The 25077-nt window shown below is 38.5% G+C and overlaps 1 protein-coding gene across 2 annotated transcripts in view; it reads right to left on the bottom strand.

Moving 5' to 3' along the window:
* Positions 1-723: 723 nt before the first annotated feature.
* GOSR1 (golgi SNAP receptor complex member 1) overlaps positions 724-25077 on the bottom strand; it is a 42130-nt gene continuing 17776 nt past the window's right edge. For both annotated transcript variants that reach the window (XM_055402814.2, XM_055402821.2), the window contains exons 6-9: positions 23823-23897; positions 16575-16604; positions 7360-7442; positions 724-4695 (exon numbers count right to left, since the gene is read on the bottom strand). In XM_055402814.2, coding sequence (XP_055258789.1) covers positions 4571-4695; positions 7360-7442; positions 16575-16604; positions 23823-23897 — 313 coding nt within the window. In that variant the 3' untranslated portion in view covers positions 724-4570. The remainder of the gene's footprint in view (positions 4696-7359; positions 7443-16574; positions 16605-23822; positions 23898-25077) is intronic.

Here is a 25077-nt window from a genome sequence, read left to right as displayed (position 1 = left end):
TGTACATTCAGAGCTAGACACATTAGGAAGCCAAAAAGCGGTCAAAAAACCAAAGAGGTGGCTTTAGAGGCCATGTGAGTGGATGGGAGGGAAAATTTGGAGTGGCCCACAAAGGAAAAACAGTGTAAAAGGGATACAGGGGGCTGGGGAGTCATCACCAGTGGGGACAGGGTTTCTTCTTAGGGTGATGTAAATGTTCTAAAGTTACACAGTAGTGCTGACTGCACAACTAACATACTAAAATCCATCAGTACATTTTGAAAGGGTGAATTTTGTGGTATGTAAATTGTATCTCAATTTTACTGGTATTTTTAAAAAGGATGCAGAACACACGAGTGGCAGCGTTTGGAGAGGCAATGGGAAATGAGGAATTCTCAAATTCCTGGGGGTAGAGAACCAATTCCTGATCTATAGGATAAAATGTCATTCTTAGGGAGGGCAAGAACCTGTTTTTCTTGCCAAATTGTACAACTGGACACTTCCGTCATACTTCCTGAAGTTTCACTCTGATAGGAAATTCTCCTTCACTTCTTGGGCTAAATTATTAGTGGAATGTTCCTATGATGTTTTTGAATGATAGTTTGATAGCTCCAGTGTCCATATTATTTCACCTTGGGTTTCGGAACGCTGTGAGAAATACTTATTAACACCAAAGATGTCATAATCACTCTCTCAAACTGCCTCAGTGATACTGTTCTGATACAAAGGACCATAGACAGACTATTCAGATTTCTAATTTATTATTAAATTACATAACAAAGCTTCTTCTATACAGAAAATGCACATTTAGATGAAAAAAAAAATGCAGTACAAATACAATAAACCTGGTTCCAAGAAGCCATTTTAAAAGCAAAAAATTAAAAAGTGCATTTGGAATAGATTTTTTAAAAATCTGTATTGGCATTTTTTCATGAGGAAACATCTTCCATCATGGTAAAGTGTGATTGGAATTGATTTCTCTTCCTCTCTAAGAGCTAATAGGATAGGAATATAGATGCAAACACTTTGATACGAAAGTGACACTTTGCAGTAGACACAAAGAAAATAAGAAAGATGCCTCAGGACATGGCTCAGCTGTCTCAGCTTCTTATCCAGTAACATCCTCAGAGTCAGCGGTTCCTCATTTTCTTTTGCCCTATAAAACTTATGGGTATGCAGGTTCATAAAGGAGTAATATTAGTTTATAAAGATCATGATGAAAAGCTTTATCTTTTTGGAGACCAGGCTAAACAACTCCTACCCCCAAGGAAGAATGGAACACAATCATTTTAATTCCCAGTAGAATCCATTTCCTTTTTACATTTGCCACAAAATTCAGTGTAACACTAGACATGGCCATTCACCCTCAATAGCTTCATATTGCAAGTTAGAAAATGCAGTCAGTTTCCAAGAAATCATATCCGGCTAGTGATCAAACATGAGGTATTAGAAAACCAAAAAGGCTAGTCCAGTTCTTTAAAGTCCTTTTCATCAGGTTGAGATCATTAACAATGAAACAGAAAAATTCATGGCGGGAATGCAAGTCCAAGGTGCCTCAGTTACAGAGAGGCCAAAAGTCACTGCATCAAAAGGCTCAATAAGTACATTTTTCTATTCAACATCCAACAGGAAACAACTAAAGTCAGTGTTATTTGGTTCCAGGTACCAAAAGGGCCCTCATGCTGACTTCTCTCATTACCCATCTCCACTCTCAGGATCATACTCCCATGTCTGATATGAGTACTGGGCAGGATGTAAAAAGACATTCTTTAGAAAATTTTGGTAAGCAGAAGAAGAATGGAGAAGAAAAGCCCTTTTCTAACATTAGAAAAATGTGGGTGAGCAATGCTGCCTGTTACAGGGACTCCCTCAGTATCATTAATAGTAACAAGAATATAGAAATACCCAGGACAGACCAACTAAAGTACTTGAATATCTGGGCTTGAACTTGAGTAATAGATTCATTAACCATTTTAAACTAAAGTTACTGGCACACAGTAAAGCAAACTCTCAAAGAACTATACCTTTTGGAATCCCCTGCCCTTTTTGTTGCCATGGTTTCTCATTTCAAGTGAAATGGAAAGTTGAGTGATTTAAGATCCCTAAAAGACACGGCTTATATAAGACATGACTGAGAGAGAATAACTTCCTGTAACAGGCAATGTTTGGGACAAGGAATAGAAAACTCCTTGCACTTGGCTCCAATAAGCAACTTACTGTTGGCCCCTGAGCCTAGTAACTGGTTTGTAATGACAGCAAAAAGTTGAGAAAAGTAAACTGTTTTTTAAAAAAAGGCTAAATAGCATGAAACTGAAGAGTTCAAATCAGCTACCATGGGATCCTAAGTGAGCCTCTACTTGTCAATGGCACACGTCTGTCCTTGCTCCAGGGCTTCCTTCCACAAAGGAAGGAACCGTAAAGCAGAAAAGAGCCCTGCGCTTGGCCCTGGGTCACCTCACTATGGGTTACAACACTAGGAGGTTAGTCAGACCTGTCTGACACCAACATCTACACCACACTTTTTCAACTTCCTTAGAAGAACTTGTTTATTTTCATAAAGAAAATAATCAACATAATTCTATTACTTCATTTAAGCATAACCCTAATGGAAAGGCTTACCAGCTATCAAGTGTTTGCTTGCTCAGCTGCAAGCTAGATTAGCGCGGGTCCTAGTTTTACGCTCATGCCACCATCAGCTTTCATGAACACATCAAATAATCAGACCAGTAAAAAACACTGGTAGGATAATTAAATAAATAACTTTATTTATGATACTTCAGATTTTATAAATGCTCACTATATAGCAACCAAAGTCCCACAAATTCTAGCTGAGGCACAACCACCGATCAAGACCCTTTGAAAAATCAAAGATAAATAAAGAGTCAGGGGAGAGAAGTTTTGTTCTCCCAGGAGAGAATTTAATAAATGAACTTACTTCTCTGATCTTTCAAGGTTCACAGCGGGAAAACTTAAATTTTCCTTTAAGGGTATCCCCAATCAACTGACTGCTCAATCAACCCATATTTAGAAAAATAAACCCCATAGTTAAAAAAAAATATATCAATTGCTCTTCATACCCAGAACATAATGAAACTCTAATGCCAGAATGAAAAACTCAGTTTCTGTACCCAACCAGAGGTTAATCTACTGATCAGCCTGTAATCAAGTTCATCTGAATGTCACCATCAACACATTGTGATGGAGTGAAGAACTACATGCTAATATCCTTTTATTTCCTGTGGCATGGTCTCAAGCCAATACTATAAATACCACAGTACATTCCAGAGGTGAAGAGTAGCCTTCTTTCTTGGTAAGAACAGCAGATGTTGGAAGTCTTCTACCGATTTGCGGTAGTTCAGTTAGAAGAGTCGTAACATTTACAGAAACCGGGGAATGGTTAAACTTGAAAAGAATTCTGGTGGGTGGTTTAAGATTTTATCACTGTTCAGGGTGGTAACAGAAGACAGATTCTGATAGTGTAGATAGAGACAGATTCTGGTATTTTCTCCTTCAGTAGTAAAGTCCCTCATTCTCTGGATGTTAGGAAAAGCTTAACAGATTTGGAATGAATAGGTTTTCACAGAACACAGAATTCCTGGTACATAAGACAGGGGTTCTTAAACTTTTGCTCCTACATGTGGAACATTTACAAATGGAAATCATCTGGATGGTGGCCCCTCACTGTCTTTCAACATGTGGCTTGTTGAGGAGATCTCAATGAAAATCAAGCATTTTCCTCACTTGGTTGTCAGTGTTAACCATGACATGGGAGGAAAAGTTAGGGGCACTGACAGATACTGGCTTTTTGTCCTGGTAGAACTGGAATTTTGTTTTCTTGTAGTAATAGATATTACTCAATAGAAGAACTTAACAAAAAGTAAAAACCAATGACTGACCAAAAAAAAGGCTGTCATTCTTGATGGTTTTTCCAGGAGTACAGTTAACCCGAGTGTGGGCATGATTAAAAAACAAGGTAAAGTCTTTTTTGCAGTGCTTGTCTTCTGTTTCAGATAACCTCAACTGTGTTGAAGATGGCCTGTGAAAATCTCAAAGATTCTTTGAAAATTGCCATTTTCCTTGAATACCAAAAAGGTTGGGGACAAAGAGTTGAAATTTATAGCACAGATTATCAAGAAATGACTTGGGATTTCTCATCATGAGTGTAAAATAAAAGGAAAAAGCTATTTTTATTCACAACTCCATCTGGTGGCTGAAAGGAAAGCAGTCTTTGGATATAGAGAAGCCTGGTTTTTTGAAGAGTCCAGCCTCATGACCTGGCTTGTCATCAGCCTTCAACACTATCATCGAAGCATGGAAATTCTGTTTCTGATGAGTTTACTTACCTCTTGGGGAGACAAAACGCCTTTTTTTTTAGAAACTAAAAACAGAGGGAAATGTGTGTTAGAAAAGATAGCACAGAAAACCTGTGACTTCGCTCAACCTGACCACGTCAGAGTCCATCACTATCAGTCTTGAATGAATCTGCCGGTCAGGCTAATTAGCAGGTCAGTCAACTTCTCCTTCCTATTTTTTCTTCTTCTGGATCAGGGTGTGAAAGTGGTGGCTGTCAAGAGTCCCTGGAGATGTCCCATCAATGGAATGCATACAGCAGCAACAGGATGGTACAGACGCCAATAACACCACCCAGGATGAGGGAGTCTCGCCGCTTCCTAAGGTTGATTCGCTGGATGAGACTGTTCACAGCAGGAAAACGATCTTTGGGAAATCTTTATTAAGGTTATATGTGCATGAAGCCTCTTTAATGAAAAGTCACAGGAATCACAAAAAACAGAGATCAGTGGAGTCCAGAAAGACAAATGATGAGAAGAAACAGAGGGTAAGAAAATCACACTGAGGGAGCTGCAGCAAACACCAATGCCTTACTGCTCAAAGTCCCAAGCAAATTTGAGTCCCCTGGTACACTGCAGGAATAATAAAAAGGAAAACATTAAGAGAGAGGAGGAGACAGCAATGATGACTGCTGCCATGTACTGAGGGATTACTGTCTGGGTAGGAGCCAGTGTGGTCAGGAATGAAGGAACCCTGCAGGGCAGGGAGGCAGAGGTACAGCCAGCTACCACCACTGCCATCCTGCATTTCCTTCTGTTCCTCTCTCTCTCTTAAATCCCTTTCCTCAGGAGACTGGGAAGTTCTTCCAGAAGGGTTTTGAGGAGTACATGTTCTCCCCACAGGGTGATAAGCAACCCTGGATTCAGACAATTGGTGGGAACAAACTCTAAGGGTCTCTATAATCAAACAGTGGTTAATTATTTAAAAATTTTAAATTCACTTAGCAGGAGTGGGCAGGAATAGGGTCAGAAGGTGGGTTAAACTGCTCTGACTGCCCTTTGTGGGGAACACAACAAAAGGAAAGAGGAAACTTTCAGTTTCAGGAGTTTTACAGCAGTCACAACTGTACTGCATTTGGTACTGTAAAATATCTTCGCATCTTACTTGGTAGTATGTTGTAATCAAAGCACATGCCTGTGCATCCTATACTGTTTTGCATTTCCAGCAGTGGTTTCTGACTACAAAAATTTACATGGTGTCAGGTACAAATTTCATATAAAGCAGATGCTTAATCTTTTCTGGCTGGGTACAAGAAGGGTCAACACTGCCCTTAGAAGAAATAAGAAAACTTCTGACATTAGGAAACCCTGTTTGTAGTGAACACATTTCTACCTAGTTTAACTTTTAGGGGAATCTCCCTGCTCCTTCTAATAATCTAGTTCAGGTCATGTAACTGGGTGGGGCTGACGCTGTTCTCTGCCACTCAGGGTTGGCAGGAGGGAATAGTCCGTCCCCTTGGCCAGTGGCTGCGTTAGGCAGTGACTCAAGTGAAGGCAACCACAGTCCTCTTTGGACATGTGCCAGAGCTGTTAGAAATTCCATAATTTTTGATCTGGAAGGAGGTGACCCTGGTAGCCATCTCTTATCAGCAAGAGGAGAAAATGTGCCTGAGAATAAGGCCATCACATAAGTAAACAGAAATGAGAGATGGAGGAGGGGAACAGAGAGCAGAAAGGCAGATTCTTGAAAATAAAATCTGAGCCTCTGCATCCAAGCCATCCATTAAGCCAAATTCTACTCCTGAATTTTACAGACATGTGAACATGTTAATTCCCTCTTTTTCCTCGTTAGGTCAGTGTAAATTAGGTTTCTATTATTATCTTTCTATGGAGTCCTAACTAATCAAACCCGTTTTATTTGATTTTTTAAAAACATATTTTTGGAAATGATTCTAATTTATGGTACTGATAAAATGAGATAATTTATATCAGAGTACTCTGCTAACTGCAAAACCCTATATAAAACAGAAATGATTTCAGATGTATGGTTTTATACTTAGGGTGACAAGTGAGTGAAGTCACTCAGTCGTGTCCGACTCTTTTCAACCCCATGGACTGTAGCCTACCACGCTCCTCCATCCATGGGATTTTCCAGGTTAAGAGTACTGGAATAGGTTGCCATTTCCTTCTCCAGAGGATCTTCCCGACCCAGGGATCAAGCCTGGGTCTCCCGCATTGTAGGCAGACGCTTTACCGTCTGAGCCACCAGGGAAGCACAAAGCAAGAACAAAATTCACCAAAAACTGGAAAGTATCAACACACTTCAGGGTATTCTTTTCCTTAGGCAAATAAGGGATCAAACTAAAAGTGACCTCAAATTATCTAGGATCAGAAGATACTCAACTTTTGAAATTATCCTTTCCCTATTAGTAATTGGGGAAGGAAACTTTTTTCTCTAAAGGGCTTGATTCCTCAAAGGAAACAGAATGTTTTTGGTCTTAGCAGTTTCCCTTCTGGATTTCTCAGAGTATGAGTAGCACTAATTAAACTGGGAAACTGAAGAACTAAAAAAGGGAGAGGTCACAACAAACAAGCAGCAAATCTATACTAGAGTTCAGCTTGTGCAAAATGAAAATACAGTAATCAGCAGTGACCAGCACTTGTTTGGCTGTCTACTTCCCTCCCTTTCTAAGCATATGCCACTGACTTATTCTGCAAAATGAAAAAAGAAAGAAGAAAACACACAAAATTTATGACCTCTGTGTAAAAATAGCATACACTGTAGACTTCTAACATGGATTCAAGAGCTTTTAAGATGCAAAATAGTTTTGTGAATAATCTGGAAATTATATTTATCATTTTTCTTGAGAACTACTAGTATGAAACTTCTGGTGTGCTTTTTTTTAGAAATGGCACTAAACTGCATGAACTTTCACAAAATCCAAGTGCAGGGCATATTCATAATACAGAATTACAGATGACTTCTATTGTCACTGACGATGGCAATCTGCCCAGGGGAAGGAGAGAGTGGTGAAGCACACAGAGATTTCCCCCTACAAAAACACAGATTTCAAACTGTCAGAAAGGATACTGGCCAAAGTGTTCATTTTACTCTGAATCGATTTCAACATTCCTCTCTGTGAAGTCATATTTTCTTTTGTTGCCATAGCAATGCTGCAAGAGAGAAAAAGAGAAGCTCATCAACTGATGTTTAAGACGATCGAGCATGGATTCATCGTACTCATAACAACGAACAGAAAACCAAGGGGAATGATACCAGCTTTGAAAAGCACCTGGGAAGGAACATGAAAAAAAAAAAAATCATTTCCCAAGTCATCTTCCCATTGTTCTGTTTCTGAATGATCACTTTATCTCCAATGCTATCTTTTGATATTTTTTTTGACAAGGCAGTGGACCATTTCCTGTGTTTGTTTTTTTTTAATTCAAAGTAACAAATGAAATAAGACAACTGACAAATCACACATTATAAAAGCTTCTTAAAATGATTTTGAAAGGGGCCAGCTACCAAAATATCCTTAATCAGGAAAAATTCTTTGAGAGGGAAGTAGGGAATTACAATTATAAAAATAGAACCAAATGTGTAATATATCACAAAATATTTATATACAACCAGCCCTTAATTTATGAAAAGATTATATTCCAAAATTCTATTTGAGAACCAACTAGACAGCGTATTTAAAAGCAGAGGTATCACTTTGCCAACAAAAGTCCATCCGGTCAAAGCTATGGTTTTGCAGTAGCCATGTATGGATTTGAGAGATGGACCATAAGAAGGCTAAGTGCCAAAGAATTGACGTTTTCGAAGTGTGCTGGAGAAGACTCTTAAAAGTCTCCTGAACTGCAAGAACATCAATCCAGTTAATCCTAAAGGAAATCAACCCTGAATATTAATTGGAAGGACAAATGAAACTCCATTACTTTGGCCACCTGATGCTAGAAGCCAATTCATTGAAAAGACCCCAATGCTGGGAAAGCTTGAAGGCAAAAGAAGCAGTTTCCCTTCTGGATTTCTCAGAGTATGAGTAGCACTAATTTAAACTGGGAAACTGAAGAACTAAAAAAGGGAGAGGTCACAACAAACAAGCAGCAAATCTATACTAGAGTTCAGCTTGTGCAAAATGAAAATACGGTAAAATGATAGGATACTGAATGAGGAATTCCCCAGGTCGGTAGGTGCCCAGTATGCTACTGGAGATCAGTGGAGAAATAACTATAGAAGGAATAAAGGGATGGAGCAAAAGCAAAACCAATACCCAGTTGTGGATATGACCAGTGATAGAAGCAAGGTCCGGTGCTGTAAAGAGCAATATTGCATAGGAACCTGTAATGTTAGGTCCATGAATCAAGGCAAATTGGAAGTGGTCAAACAGGAGATGGCAAGAGTGAACATCGACATTCTAGGAATCAGTGAATCAAAGTGGACTGGAATGGGTGAATTTAACTCGGATGACCATTATATCTACTACTGTGGGCAGGAATCCCTTAGAAGAAATAGAGTAGCCATCATGGTCAACAAAAGAGTCCGAAATGCAGTACTTGGATGCAATCTTAAAAATGACAGAATGATTTCTGTTCGTTTCCAAGGCAAACCATTCAACATTACAGTAATCCAGGCTTATGCCCCAACCAGTAATGCTGAAGAAGCCGAAGTTAATCAGTTCTATGAAGACCTACAAGACCTTTTAGAACTAACACCCAAAAAAGATGTCCTTTTCATTATAGGGGACTGGAATGCAAAAGTAGGAAGTCAAGAAACACCTGGAGTAACTGGCAAATTTGGCCTTGGAGCATGGAATGAAGCAAGGCAAAGGCTAATAGAGTTTTGTCAAGAGAATGCACTGGTCATAGCAAACACCCTCTCCCAACAACACAAGAGAAGACTCTACACATGGACATCACCAGATGGTCAACACCGAAATCAGATTGATTATATTCTTTGCAACCAAAGATGGAGAAGCTGTATACAGTTAGCGAAAACAAGACCAGGAGCTGACTGTGGCTCAGATCATGAACTCCTTATTGCAAAATTCAGACTTAAATTGAAGAAAGTAGGGAAAACCACTAGACCATTCAGATATGACCTCAATCAAATCCCTTATGATTATACAGTGGAAGTGAGAAATAGATTTAAGGGACTAGATCTGATTGATAGAGTGCCTGATGAACTCTGGATGGAGGTTCGTGACATTGTACAGGAGACAGGGACCAAGACCATCCCCATGGAAAAGAAATGCAGAAGAGCGAAATGGCTGTCTGAGGAGGCCTTACAAATAGCTGTGAAAAGAAGAGAGGCGAAAAGCAAAGGAGAAAAGGAAAGATATAAGCATCTGAATGCAGAGTTCCAAAGAATAGCAAGGAGAGATAAGAAAGACTTCCTCAGCGATCAATGCAAAGAAATAGAGGAAAACAACAGAATGGGAAAGACAAGAGACCTCTTCAAGAAAATTAGAGATTCCAAAGGAACATTTCATGCAAAGATGGGCTCGATAAAGGACAGAAATGGTATGGACCTAACAGAAGCAGAAGATATTAAGAAGAGGTGGCAAGAATACACAGAAGAACTGTACAAAAAAGATCTTCACGACCAAGATAGTCACGATAACGTGATCACTGACCTAGAGCCAGATATCTTGGAATGTGAAGTCAAGTGGGCCTTAGAAAGCATCACTACTAACAAAGCTAGTGGAGGTGATGGAATTCCAGTTGAGCTATTTCAAGTCTTGAAAGATGATGCTGTGAAAGTGCTGCACTCAATATTCCAGCAGATTTGGAAAACTCAGCAGTGGCCACAGGACTGGAAGAGGTCAGTCTTCATTCCAATCCCAAAGAAAGGCAATGCCAAAGAATGCTCAAACTACCACACAATTGCACTCATCTCACACGCTAGTAAAGTCATGCTCAAAATTCTCCAAGCCAGGCTTCAGCAGTATGTAAACCGTGAACTCCCAGATGTTCAAGCAGGTTTTAGAAAAGGCAGAGGCACCAGAGATCAAATTGCCAACATCCGCTGGATCATGGAGAAAGCAAGAGAGTTTCAGAAAAACATCTATTTCTGCTTCATTGACTATGCCAAAGCCTTTGACTGTGTGGATCACAATAAACTGTGGAAAATTCTGAAAGACATGGGAATCCCAGACCACCTGACCTGCCTCTTGAGAAACCTGTATGCAGGTCAGGAAGCTACAGTTAGAACTGGACATGGAACAACAGACTGGTTCCAAATAGGAAAAGGTGTACGTCAAGGTTGTATATTGTCACCTTGCTTATTTAACTTATATGCAGAGTACATCATGAGGAACGCTGGGCTGGAAGAAGCACAAGCTGGAATCAAGATTGCCGGGAGAAATATCAATAACCTCAGATATGCAAATGACACCACCCTTATGGCAGAAAGTGAAGAGGAACTCAAAAGCCTCTTGATGAAAGTGAAAAAGGAAGAGTGAAAAGGTTGGCTTGAAGCTCAACATTCAGAAAACAAAGATCATGGCATCTGGTCCCATCACTTCATGGGAAATAGATGGAAAAACATTGGAAACAGTGTCAGACTTTGTTTTTTTGGGCTCCAAAATCACTTCGGATGCTGATTGCAGCCATGAAATTAAAAGACGCTTGCTCCTTGGAAGGAAAGTTATGACCAACCTTGATAGTATATTAAAAAGCAGAGACATTACTTTGCCAACCAAGGTCCGTCTAGTCAAGGCAATGGTTTTTCCCGTGGTCATGTATGGATGTGAGAGTTGGACTGTGAAGAAGGCTGATCGCCGAAGAATCGATGCTTTTGAACTGTGGTGTTGGAGAAGACTCTTGAGAGTCCCTTATACTGCAAGGAGATCCAACCAGTCCACTCTAAAGGAGATCAATCCTGGATGTTCATTGGAGGGACTGATGCTAAAGCTGAAACTGCAATACTTTGGCCACCTCATGCGACGAGTTGACTCACTGGAAAAGACTCTGATTCTGGGAAAGGTTGGGGGCGGGAGGAGAAGGGGACGACGGAGAATGAGATGGCTGGATGGCATCACCGACTCTGTGGACATGAGTTTGAGTGTACTCCGGGAGTTGGTGATGGACAGGGAGGCCCGGCGTGCTGTGATTCATGGGGTCGCGGAGAGTCGGACACGACTGAGCAACTGATCTGATCTGATCTGAATCAGCAGTGATCAGCACTTGTTTGGTTGGATGGCATCACTGATGCAATGGATATGAAATTGGGCAAACTCCAGGAGATAGCGAGGGACAGGGAGGCCTTGCATGCTACAGTCCACGGGGTCACAAAGAGTCAGACACGACTTAGCAACTGAACAACAGGAACTACCCTTCAAAAAAAAAATAATTGAAAGATAAAAGGAACCAGGAAAAATGCATGTTGCTGTTCCACCATTCAGTAATTGGCTACCGTAGGTCAGCTCCCTAGACTGTCACATATTTCCACCACCCAGTTCTTATCCTTGGTCAAGAAAAGGAAGCCCACTTGCAGTGTCTATAACTAATTTTCTACAAGCAACCCCCTTTCCTTTTTAGGGGTTAACACTTACCCATATGACCCTCTCACAACTTACTGTTTTAAGTCATGGACAAGTTAGGTGATGGCACAATCTAACCTGCTATGATTAATATCATTCCACTTTTTCTAAATGTATGACTATACATGTGTCTGCCTTTTTAAATGAATGTATTAATATTTTAAAAATCATTTTACATAGATACGAAGAGCTACATAGAGAAAAATATGGAAGCACACTAAATTATTAACCAATGTAGTGGTTGTATTTTAGGTGAATTCTTTTTCTTCCTTGCTTTATTTAGGTATATTTGACAAATATAAATTGCATACATTTTTAAAAAGAAGGATCAAGAAGGAGGAGGGAAGAAAATGATAAATGTAAGAAAATTTCTCAGATCCAAAGATAAGTTTTCAGACTGTAAGAGCCCATCAAATAGACTAAAAATGACTCATGTCAACCTCATCATGGTGAGATTAAACACAAACAAAAACATAGGGGAAAAAGGATGATCCTAAAAGATTCCAGAGGAAAAATACATCATTTACAAAAAGTGAAAGTGAAAGTTGCTCAGTCGTCTCTGACTCTTGGTGACCCCATGAACTTATACCATCCATGGAATTTTCCAGGCCAGAATACTGTAGTGGGTAGTCTTTCCCTTCTCCAGGGGATCTTCCCAAAACAGGGATCGAGCCCAGGTCTCCCGAATTATAGGTGGATTCTTTACCAGCTGAGCCATAGGGAACCCCATCCTTTACGAAGGACATAAAATTTTAATTGGGACTGGACTTAAAGAGCAGTACTGGAAACAATGCCTTAAAAAATGTGAAAATTATTTTCAACCTACAATTCTGATTTTCAGCTAAACAATGAATCAAGAATATGGGTAGAATAGGGACCTCCCTGGGGCCTGGTGGATGGGAATCCGCCTGCCAATGCAGGAGACATGGGTTTGATCCTTAGTCCAGGAGGATTCCACATGTGGAGCAACTAAGCTCATGTGCCACAACCACTGAGCCCGCGCTCTAGGGCCTGCTAGCTGCAACTACTGAGCCTGTGTGCCTAGAGGCTGCGCTCTGCAACAAGAGAAGCTACCGCAATGAGAAGCCCACGCACTGCAATGAAGAGCAGCGTTCGTCCACCACGACCAGAGAAAGCCCATGCAAAGCAACAAAGACCTAGTGCAGCCAAAAACAAAATAAAATTGAAAAAAAAAAATATGGGTAGAATAGAAACTTTTGTGAGATGTGTAAAGTCCAAAAAATTTACTTCTTATTCTTTCTGAGGAAGCTACTAAAGAACATGGTCCAACATAATGAGGGGATAAACTAAGAAAGTAGAAGACAGTAAATCCTAGAAATGTGATTCCATTTACGGAGGTCATTGCAGGATAATGGTAAAAAGACATCCCCGGACCCGGACAGTGAATGCACCAGGTCTAAAGCACAACCTGCCAAGATTCGAGCAGAAAGAGGCAGGCAATGTCAATTTTATAACACATTAAATCTTATTTTTTTAATTAACTGATTTTAATTGGAGGATAATCACTTTACAATACAGTGATGGTTTCTGCCATACATCAACGTGAATTGGCCACAGGCATATATGTGCCCCCCCAATCCTGAACCACCCTCTGCACCCTATCCCTCTGGGTTGTCCCAGAGCACTGGCTTTGGGTGCCCTGCTCCATGCATCGAACTTGCACTGGTCATCTATTTTACATTTGGTAATAAACATGTTTCAATGCTACTCTCTCAAATCATCCCACCCTCGCCTTCACATTCAGTTTTAGATCCAAGAAGATCATAAGAAGAGTGAAACTAACAACATCCTCTCTATCACTAGTTCTTATTCCTAATTTTTCAGGTTAAGTGTCTATCTATGGTAGAATACGATACATTTAAAATGTAGTTGTTTTATAGTAAATTTACTTTACCAGATATTTTAAAATAGGTATCTTGAAAAAAGTAACAATTCAAACCTGGGCTGAGCAACAATCTGAATCATATATCCCTCTGTTTTCTTAAGCTGGGACTATCACTATCTGCTATGCACTCTGACTCAGAAGTAGAGAAAATTAAAAAATAATTCCCGCAAAGCACTTTGTATTCCTTGGAGAACAGATATTATCATCATACATTATGTTATTATCTTGTTGAATATGCATGATTTCCAGTAGCACACAAAGTATATCTAGATATCCTTTCCTATCTCATTCCATCATGTGGAGTCAAGTGGAGTGAAATCTAGGCTGTTGTTATTTCAAGAGTCAAATAAGCAGGGACAAAACAAATTCCAAATAATATGTAATGCTTTTAAAATGATAAATCATTGATGTTTACTGGAACTTCAACACTCTCACCTATCCTGTGAACTAAACTCGGACATTTTTTTAAAATAATTGTTGCTTAGTCGTCCAGTTGCATCTGACTCTTTTGCGACCCCATGGATTGTAGTCCACCAGGCTCCTCTGTACATGGGATTTTCCTGGCAAGAATACTGGAGTGGGTTGCCATTTCCTTCTCCAGGGGATCTTCCAGACTCAAGGATCCAACCCACATCTCCTGCTTGGCAGGTGGATTCTTTACCAATGAGACACCTGGGAAGCCATTTTTTTCAACAATAGATAATACTAATTATACATTTAAAGCTTAAGAATAAACTTATAAATATTAGGTCTTTTCAACAAATTGATGCCAGTTTATATTCAGTTGTGTACATTGTTTTTAAATATAGCTCCAAAAAGAAAAGGTAAAACTTTACAGGTAGAATTCTGGGGAAACTCTAAGAAAAGAATCCCTGATAAAATGTGACCCAACTTGATGCACTGATGAAAGCAAAGGAGCCACAAGAGAGATATTTCAGTCAACAATTAAGTAATTTTGTGAAAACTGTGGAGAGATGGAAGACTCAATGCATGAAATTCAAACAAAATTCCAAGATACAATAAATTCATCTTATCATAAAATTATAACATGATTTTCAATTACAGGAACATACTATAATCCACTGAATACAATAAGAATCCATGAGCTCATTTCAACATAAAAATTTCAGGATATGAACACTGAAACTGAAATATTTAGAGGTAAAGAGGCATCATGCCTGGAACTTATTTACAAGTAGTTCAGAAAAAAAACAGTGAAAAAGCAAATGAGGCAAAATGATAACATTTGAGGAATCTAAGGTAAAAGGTATGTGGAAACTCTTAGTGCCACTGGAACTTTTCTGAAACCTGAAATGTCAAAATACACAGTTAAAAAATATTAATAATAGAGCTGCCATTTAAATTAACTTAGTAGCAGCCAGGGGATCTTCTCGACTCAAGGATTTTACTTATATTATCTTTAATCTTCACAACAATCTTCTAGGGTATTATCATCAATTCATTTAAACACATAAGAACATGAAGATTCCAAGAAACTTGTTCAAGAACAGATATCTAATTAAGTAGCATAGTCAGGTTTCAAACCAAATCATACTCCAAAGCTCATCCTCTTTCAATAAGGCAGGAAATGTAGTAGTGGTTTAGACAGAGCTCTTGCTCTAGAGTTAGAGACTCAGGTTTGAGGATCTGAATCCTCAATACTATCTGTTAGTAATGTGATTATGGGCAAATTACTTACCTTCTCTTTTGTTTTGAAGATAGTATCTAGTGATTAGTGTCTATCTCATGAGTTACTGAGGAGATTAAACAACATATAGCATGTACAACCCTTGAACACAATGCATGCTAAGTTGCTTCAGTCTGGTCCAACTCTTTGTGACCCTATGGACTGCAGCCCTCCAGGCTCCTCTGTCTATGGGATTCTCCAGCAAGAAAACTGGAGTGGGCTGCCACGCCCTCCTCCAGGGGATTTTCCCAACCCAGGGATCGAACCCACGTCTCTCACATCTCCTGCATTGGCAGGCAGGGTCTTCACCACCAGGGAAGCCCTGAACACAATACCAAAGTCTATGATAAGAACACAAATGTTTGTTGTTTCCATGTATTTCATGCTACCTTTCCTGAAACTGCTTTAGACAGTGCTTAATTTTGAAGAGTTGAGACCATTACTAGTTAACTTTTTTTTTTACTGTCTTAAAATAGGTATTTAAAAATTTATCAAACCTAGAGAATTAAGCAGTTAAAACCAACAGATTTCCCTTACCTTAAACAAGAAGTTACTTCAATATTACTACAGATAATACTAATTACTTCAGACTTTCTACAGCTGTTATGACAGAAACCAAGTCTACATAAATGTTACACATAAGACACTTAACAAATCACATGTTCAAGACTGTTAGTTAAAAAGAGAATAAAAAGACAGAGGCTGAAAATACTGAGAATGAATTCACTAGGAAAATTAACCTAGGGATGCTGAAGCTGTAACTCCAATACTTTGGCCACCTCATGTGAAGAGGTGACTCATTGAAAAAGACCCTGATGCTGGGAGGGATTGGGGGCAAGAGGAGAAAGGGACGACAGAGGATGAGATCGCTGATGCACATGAGTTTGGGTGAACTCCGGGAGTTGGTGATGGACAGGGAGGCCTGGCGTGCTGCAATTCGTGGGGTTGCAAAGAGTCAGACACGACTGAGCAACTGAACTGAAAACACCCTAATGCCAATAGTTCTGAAACAAATGTGTTAGGCTTCAAGTAGCTTATAAGGGGAAGTCGTAGTAAATACATTGCCATGTAATAAAATTCCCATCTTTAAGGACAATTAACAGATTTTAGTTATAGGATTAACTTCACCTGTTCATTAATGCACAAACAAAACCCCCCATTTTTCCTACCTTATTGTCTCTTCTATTAGACGATCTGAGCTGCAAATAAAAAGAAAATTCAAATTCTGGAATTATTAAAAGCACATTTAAAACTTGCACTTAATTTTTCCATATTTTACAGATAGATTATTTTTCCAGTCACTTATGTGAAAAACACCCAGACTTTTGAAAGCAGCTAGAGAAAATTCTGGACTCTGAAATTAGTTAACCCATATATATAGTTTTCATCTTAATTTGTTGGCTTAAATCTATTTCTTCCACAGAGATACTTAATGATTAAAGTCAGAACAGTTTTAATGAGAGCACAAAAAAATAAAACTTCTTTAATCTAGATAGCTCCAAGCTGTCACCACTGTCTATCCAAAACTTCAGAATTACAGCCAAATTGTTGAGACAGGATAGGCAATATAGTTTCAATGCCTATAAGCAGTAATTATTTACATCTTAAAATTTCTTCCTTTTTTGAAAAACAAAATCAAATCTCAGCTTGCCACACTTTAGAATTCAAGAATCCGAATAAAGATACCAATGCACTGTTGATCCGTGAAACATTTCCACTTATGCATCAAATACTGGAAAGAAAGACACCCCAAAAAAATCCATTTTAGGGAGGAATGCACAGGTAGCTAAGCTTGGTAAAAGGGCAGCTTTTACAGCAGAAAGAAATAAAAACAAACTCCCAGACACATGTATCCATTTGGCATAAAGACAGCATAATGTAGTAAAAACAATTTAAAATTACTCTCCTTTGGGGATACATAATACATAATCAAGTAGAATCATCCTTCATAAACAAATACTTCATAACAGCCCAGAGATATTCCAAAGAGGCACCTATTGTCTATGATGAAGCAACAAGTTTCTGTTTCTTTCAAGAAACCAATTTAAACTAGCTGAAAACAATGAGCTAAATTTCATCATCAATTACTGTACCAAGGAATCACTAAAGCCACACTTAGATATTAATTCTGCTTTAAAGGTAATTCATTTCCCTCAATATACAAACTGCAAATGATACAAATTTCAGGGACATATTTTAAAGCGGTTTAACAAAATGTAAGAACCTGGCAAAACCATTTAGGTTAATAACTAATAAGAATCTTTTAAAAGAGAAGGTAAATAAAATAAGCAAGTAAATAAGTAAGCAAGCAAGAAAACAAACAGGCAAGTATGTAATCAAGAAAACTTAAAAACTGATCCTTTTGTAAACTGTAAAAAAAAATCTGATGAAGTTGTCACCAACCAATGAGATAATTTACATCAAGCACTGTGATGATTTCAGTCTTCCACCTACTTACAGTTAACCAGAGGGACTCTATGTCTTATTTACTTTTATATAAATATCTTCTAAGACGTGAACAATACCATTAAGCTACAGTAGGACACAAAAAGCTAAGTGCTAACAGTTTTATATTACAGATAACATTTGGAAAATACAGAAAAAACAAAGATGAACGTAGAAATCATTTGTAACCACTCTTCCATTAACACTGATACTATGGCACATTTGTTTCTTGTCTGGGTAGCCCAAAGAACATCTTTTCTTTTTTTTGTTTTTGTCTTCCTTTCTTTCTTTTTTTGGTCACTCTATGCAGTGTGTGGGATCTTAGTTCCCCACAGGAGATTGAACCTGCGTCCCCTGTATTGGAAAGCAGACTCTCAACCACTGGACTGTTAGGGAAGTCACAGGAATACCTTTACTTGCATTTTTCACAGTTTATTTAGCATAGAAATTTTGTTTTATGATCACATGAAGTTACCTAGAACATCAACATTCTAGGAATCAACAAACTAAGATGGACTGGAATGGGTGAATTTAACTCAGATGACCATTATAACTACTACTGTGGGCAAGAATCCCTTGGAAGAAATGGAGTAGCCATCATAGTCAACAAAAGATTCCAAAATGCAGTATTTGGATGCAATCTCAAAAATGACAAAATGATCTCTGTTTGTTTACAAGGCAAACCATTCAATATCACGGTAATCCAAGTCTATGCCCCCACCAATAACGCTGAAAAAGCTGAACCAAGTCTATGCCCCGACCAATAACGCTGAAGAAGCTGAACGATTCTATGAAGACCTACAAGACCTTCTAGAACTAACAGCCTAAAAAGATGTCCTTTTTATTATAGGGGACTGGAATGCAAAATTAGGAAGTCAAGAAATACCTGGAGTAACAGGCAAATTTGGCCTTGGAGTACAGAATGAAGCAGGGCAAAGGCTAATAGAGTTCTGCCAAGAGAACACGCTGGTCATAGCAAACACCCTCTTCCAACAACACAAGAGAAGACTCTACACAAGGACATCACCAGATGGTCAACACCAAAATCAGACTGATTATATTCTTTGCAACCAAAGATGCAGAAGCTCTAAACAGTCAGCAAAAACAAGACTGGGAGCTGACTGTGGCTCAGATCATCAACTCCTTATTGCCAAATTCAGACTTAAATTGAAGAAAGTGGGGAAAACCACTAGACCATTCAAGTATGATCTAAATCAAATCCTAACAGTGGAAGTGAGAAATAGATTAAAGGGACTAGATCTGATAGACAGAGTGCCTGATGAACTATGCATGAAAGTTTGTGACATTGTACAGGAGACAGGAATCAAGACCATCCCCAAGAAAAGGAAATGCAAAAAAGCAAAATGGCTGTCTGGGGAGGCCTTACAAATAGCTGTGAAAAGAAGAGAAGTGAAAAGCAAAGGAGAAAAGGAAAAGATATACCCATTTGAATACAGAGTTCGAAAGACTAGCAAGGAGAGATAAGAAAGCCTTCCTCAGTGATCAATGCAAAGAAATAGAGGAAAACAATAGAATGGGAAAGACTAGAGATCTCATCAAGAAAATTAGAGATACCAAGGGAACATTTCATGCAAAGATGGGCTCAATAAAGGACAGAAATGGTATGGATCTAACAGAAGCAGAAAATATTAAGAAGAGGTGGCAAGAATATACAGAAGAACTGTACAAAAAAGATCTTCACGACTCAGATAATCTCAACGGTGTGATCACTCACACTCACCTAGGGCCAATATCCTGGAATGTGAAGTCAAGTGGGCCTTAGGAAGCATCACTAAGAACAGAGCTAGTGGAGGTGATTGAATTCCAATTGAGCTATTTCAAATCCTAAAAGACGATGCTGTGAAAGTGCTGCACTCAATATGCCAGCAAATCTGGAAAACTCAGCAGTGGCCACAGAGCTGGAAAAGGTCAGTTTTCATTCCAGTCCCAAAGAAAGACAATGCCAAAAAATGCTCAAACCACCACACAATTGCACCAATCTCACACACTAGCAAAGTAATACTCAAAATTCTCCAAGCCAGGCTTCAGCAGTACGTGAACTGTGAACTTCCAGATGTTCAAGCTGTATTCAGAAAAGGCAGAGGAACCAGAGATCCAACATCCGTTGGATCACTGAAAAAGCAAGAGAGTTCTAGAGAAACATCTACTTCTGCTTTATTGACTATGCGGATCACAACAAATTGTGGAAAATTCTTAAAGAGATGGAACTACCAGACCACGTACCTGCCTCCTGAGAAATCTGTATGCAGGTCAAGAAGCAACAGTTAGAACTGGACATGGAACAACAGACTGGTTCCAAATTTGGAAAGGAGTACGTCAAGGCTGTTTATTGTCACCCTGCTTATTTAACTTATATGCAGAGTACATCATGAGAAATGCTGGGCTGGATGAAGCACAAGCTGGAATCAAGACAGCTGGGAGAAATATCAATAACCTCAGATATGCAGATGACACCACCCTTATGGCAGAAAGTGAAGAGGAACTAAAAAGCCTCCTGATGAAAGTGAAAGAGAAGACTGAAAAAGTTGGTTTAAAGCTCAACATTCAGAAAACTAATATCATGGCATCAGGTCCCATCACTTCATAGCAAATAGATGGGGAAACAGTGGAAACAGTAACAACTTTATTTTTTGGGCTCCAAAATCACTGCAGATGGTGACTGCAGCCATGAAATTAAAAGATGCTTGCTCCTTGGAAGGAAAGTTATGACCAACCTAGACAGCATATTAAAAAGCAGAGACATTACTTTGCCAACAAAGATCCGTCCAGTCTAAGCTGTGGTTTTTCCAGTGGTCATGTATGGATGTGAGAGTCAAGAAAGCTGAGCGGTGAGGAATTGGTGCTTTTAAACTGTGGTGTTGGAGAAGACTCTTGAGAGTCCCTTGGACAGCAAGGAGATCCAACCAGTCCATCCTAAAGGAAATCAGTCCTGAATATTCATTGGAAGGACTGATGCTGAAGCTGAAACTCCAATACTTTGGCTACCTGATGTGAAGAATTCACTCACTGGAAAAGACCCTGATGTTGGGAAAGATTAAAGGCAGGAGGAGAAGGGGACGACGGAGGATGAGATGGTTGGATGGCATCACTGACTCAATGGACAGGAATTTGAGTAAACTCCGGGAGTTGGTGATGGACAGGGAGGCCTGGCGTGCTGTAGTCCACCGGGTCGCAAAGAGTTGGACACGACTGAGCGACTGAACTGAACTGAAAGTGTTGAGTTTTAAGAGTTCTTTGTGTATTCTGGATAACAGTCCTTTATCAGATATGTTTTACAAATATGTTTTTCTAGTCCACTTCATCATCTTGGCAGTGTCTTTGGAAGAGCAGAGGTTTTTCATTTTAATGAATCCAATCTTAACTTTTTCGTTCATGTTTTTGGCATTGCATCTAAAAACACATTGCCAAACCCAATGTTACCTAGAATTTCTCCTGTGTTATAAAACTTCTAGTAGTTTTGTACTTTAGATCTATGATCTGTTCTGAGTTACTGTGGGGGAAGGTATAAGATCAGTGTCTATATTCATTTTTTTGCATGTTGATGTCGGGTTGTTCTCACACCACTTATTCAAAAGACTATCTCTTCTCCATAGAACTGCCTCTACCCTTCTGTCAAAGATTATTTGACTATATTTGTGTGTCTGTTTCTAGACTTTCTCTTCTGTTCCACTGATCTATCTGTCTGTTCTTTCACCAATACCACACTGTCTTCATTACAATATACGTAGGAAGTCAAGTTTAATGGGGAGACAGTTTTTGCTTCTTCTCCCCTCAAAGTATTTTAACAAATATTTTGGTGTAAAAAAAATTTTTTTTTTAATGTCAAGAAATCTGTTTACAGCAGAAACAGAAAGTCTAAGAGAAAATGTGAGGAATCACAGTTTCCATTTTTTGTTCTTTAGATAAATGGTATGCTGCTGCTAAGTCACTTCAGTCGTGTCCGACTCTGTGTGACCCCATAGGCGGAAGCCCACCAGGCTCCCCCTTCCCTGGGATTCTCCAGGCAAGAACACTAAGGATTGAAATCACAAAAACCTACCTGAGTTATAAAGAATATGAAATATTAAGGCAGCATTTTATAAATTGTTTCTGAAATCTCTAGAAAAACCTTGTATACCAATACAAAATAATCTATTATGTAACTTAACAACTCCCCTCAACTTCATCAGCTCATATTCCACTCATCAGCTCATATTCCACTCAGCTTCATCCTGCCTCAGTTTCTTTCTGTATAGAATGAGCACATACAAACTTTTTCACAAGAATGCTGAAAGGAATATATGTAAAGTATATCCTACATAGGACTTCCCTGGTGGCTCAGACGGTAAAGCGTCTGCCTACACTGTGGGAGACCCAGGTTCGATCCCTGGTTGGGGAAGATCCTCTGAAGAAGGAAATGGCAACCCACTCCAGTACTCTTGCCTGGAAAATCCCACAGACTGAGGAGCGTGGTAGACTACAGTCCACGGTGTCGCAAAAAGTCGGACACTACTGAGTGACTTCACTTCACATATCCTACATAAAATCACCTGAGAAACAAAAATGGAAAATACCTTTTGATAGCCAATCTTACTGCTATTTTTTATAACCCTAAACACATCATTTAAGCTGTGTGACCCTAAATTAATGTATTTTTCCCCCTGTAAAATGGACAGTGGGAAGGGTTTTCTTTGAATTACTAAAATGAACGCAAAAGTAAAAATTTTCATATAAAATTTATGACAATGTGTTCTGAAATAAAGAATATTAATTTACATAACCGATAAACTCTTTTCAGCATCAAATCATCCTTAAAGTAAACAACTGCATTTCTGTTTAACTTCTTTTGGGGTTGATGAATATAAAAATGTTAATGCAAGCTCATCTTTATTTTTGTGCTACTTGAGTATCCTATTCCTTACTTTGTACTCAAAGAACATATTAATATATTTTCAGATATAATGCAAAATTCTTTTTTGGTGGTCTTTATCAAACACAAAAAGAACTATCAAAGCTATTAAATAACTATAAGCTACTCTAGGAAAGACTGCCCCCTTGTGCCAATCAATAATATTTAACATACTAAGAAAAAAACACTAAAAACTTTCCGACAGTAGAAGCAGCCAGACTTCTACTAAAATGGTCTTGATCTTTCCATGTTCTGATTTCAACAGCTCATATTTAAAGTGGTGATCTTCAAAGAAAAGTAAATTGAACAGTACATTAAGCTCGTATGAACATGACTAACATTCAGCAACAAAAGCATAATTCATATCATTTAACTATCATGGTTATTAGCTATTCAAGTGTTTAGAGGCCGAATTCAGAGAGATTAAGTAATTTTCTGATCCTTAAGTTCTATAACAAAATACAAAGAAAATAATTAAAGAAACCAGTATATTTCAGAAGAAAATTAGATGAAGCAGGAATAGAGTATGGTGGCTTATTTAAAAATATATATATACGTGTGTGTGTGTGTACATATATACACACACACATACAGTTCTTCCAAGTTTTTAGGTCTTTTGAGTTCTTAGAAAAGATATTTTCTTTGAATTTGATGTATGGTTAATTACCTTTTATGAAGCTTCTTGACATAAGTAGTATCAGGCCATTCAAATATGTCAGTATCTATATTATTACTATTAACCTACAGTAGTGGACAAAGTATTAGGGCAACAGACTTGCTAAAGAAAACAAACATTAAGGTAATAAAAGCTATATTATAGTTACTAACACATTACAAATTACATTAACAAGTAATGTGAATGCAGACTTTTGTGTATATATTTGATAGCATCCTGTCTTTCCTAATTATGGTCAGAAAAGTTGTAATTCTATCATTAGAAGAATTAAATGAATTAGCACTGGTAAAGCATTCACTATAATAAACAGCATAAAATGTTTGCTATATATATAAGTAAATTAATAAGTATGTACCACATAGTATGCATTTATTCAATAATACCTACTTTCGAAGGTGGTCATGTTCTTTCAAAAATAGTTCAGTTCTTCTGTTGTTTACTCCAGACCCACTTTTATATGACCTAGAAGAAAGAAAATTTTAGAACGTTTGTTGGCAGACACTATAAAAAAGGATTAAGTGATTACTCTAGTAATATCCAAAGTGGACAAATTGAGCCTCTCCATATACAACTAAAATCTATAATCCTTTTTATCTCCTTTTAAAAATGGCATCTATGATAGATAAATATGCATGACTTTCTAGCTTAAGAATTTATTTTTCACCAAAATACTCCAACATTCTTAGACAAAAAACTTACTTTCCCTTTTTTAAACTTTATATATACATTTGATAACTTCTAAAAATGTATTTTGTATCAGTTTCCAAAAAGTCCAACTCACTAAAGTACATGAAGAGAGAATACACATTCATTCGTTTATTCATTAACGCAGCAAATATTTATTCAACATTTCTTAGGTACCACACATTCTAACAGTAAAACATGCTACTTAGCCATGAACTGTTCACAGTTTAGACAGGTACATAAATTATTTAATTTTAATTCACTGTAATAGGAACTATTACTATAATGCTGCTGCTAAGTCACTTCAGTCATGTCGGACTCTGTGTGACCCCATAGACGGAAGCCCACCAGGCTCCCCCGTCCCTGGGATTCTCCAGGCAAGAACACTGGAGTGGGTTGCCATTTCCTTCTCCAACGTGTGAAAGTGAAAAGTGAAGTCGCTCAGTCGTGTCCGACCCTTAGTGACCCCATGGACTGCAGCCTACCAGGCTCCTCCACCCATAGGATTTTCTAGGCAAGAGTACTGCAGTGGCTTGCCATTGCCTTCTCCGATTACTATAATATTCATATACAAAAGAAGAGAGTAGTCATTACTATAGGGCAGAAGGTAGATTAGAGAGCTTGTGAGAAATACAGAAACCTTCTTAAACAGAGAAAATCCATAAAGGATACCCTACAGAACAAGTGATAATTTACAGTTGTAAAAAGTGGAGGATTATTTCAGGAAGGAAGGATTGCATGTGCAGGGTCATGGGGTGTGGAAGAACACAGTGTTTTCAAGAAACTTTGTATCGTCCATCTTGCAGAGTGAGGTTTGGGAGGATACTGTAAAAGATGAGAAAAGCAGGGGCTTTTAGAGTCTTTTCCTTTCTTTCTCTATTATTTGCTCGTCTTTATTTTCAAGTGGGAATAATACTCCTGATTGATTACGACACAGCACATGAGGTAGGGAAGCCAC

The sequence above is a fragment of the Moschus berezovskii genome, chromosome 20 (genome assembly GCF_049115385.1).
Source record: "Moschus berezovskii isolate FMDL1 chromosome 20, NW_MosBer_1.0, whole genome shotgun sequence".
Classification (NCBI taxonomy): Eukaryota; Metazoa; Chordata; class Mammalia; order Artiodactyla; family Moschidae; genus Moschus; species Moschus berezovskii.
The sequence above is the reverse complement of the archived record's forward strand: the minus strand, read 5'-3'. Positions and strand labels throughout refer to the sequence as shown.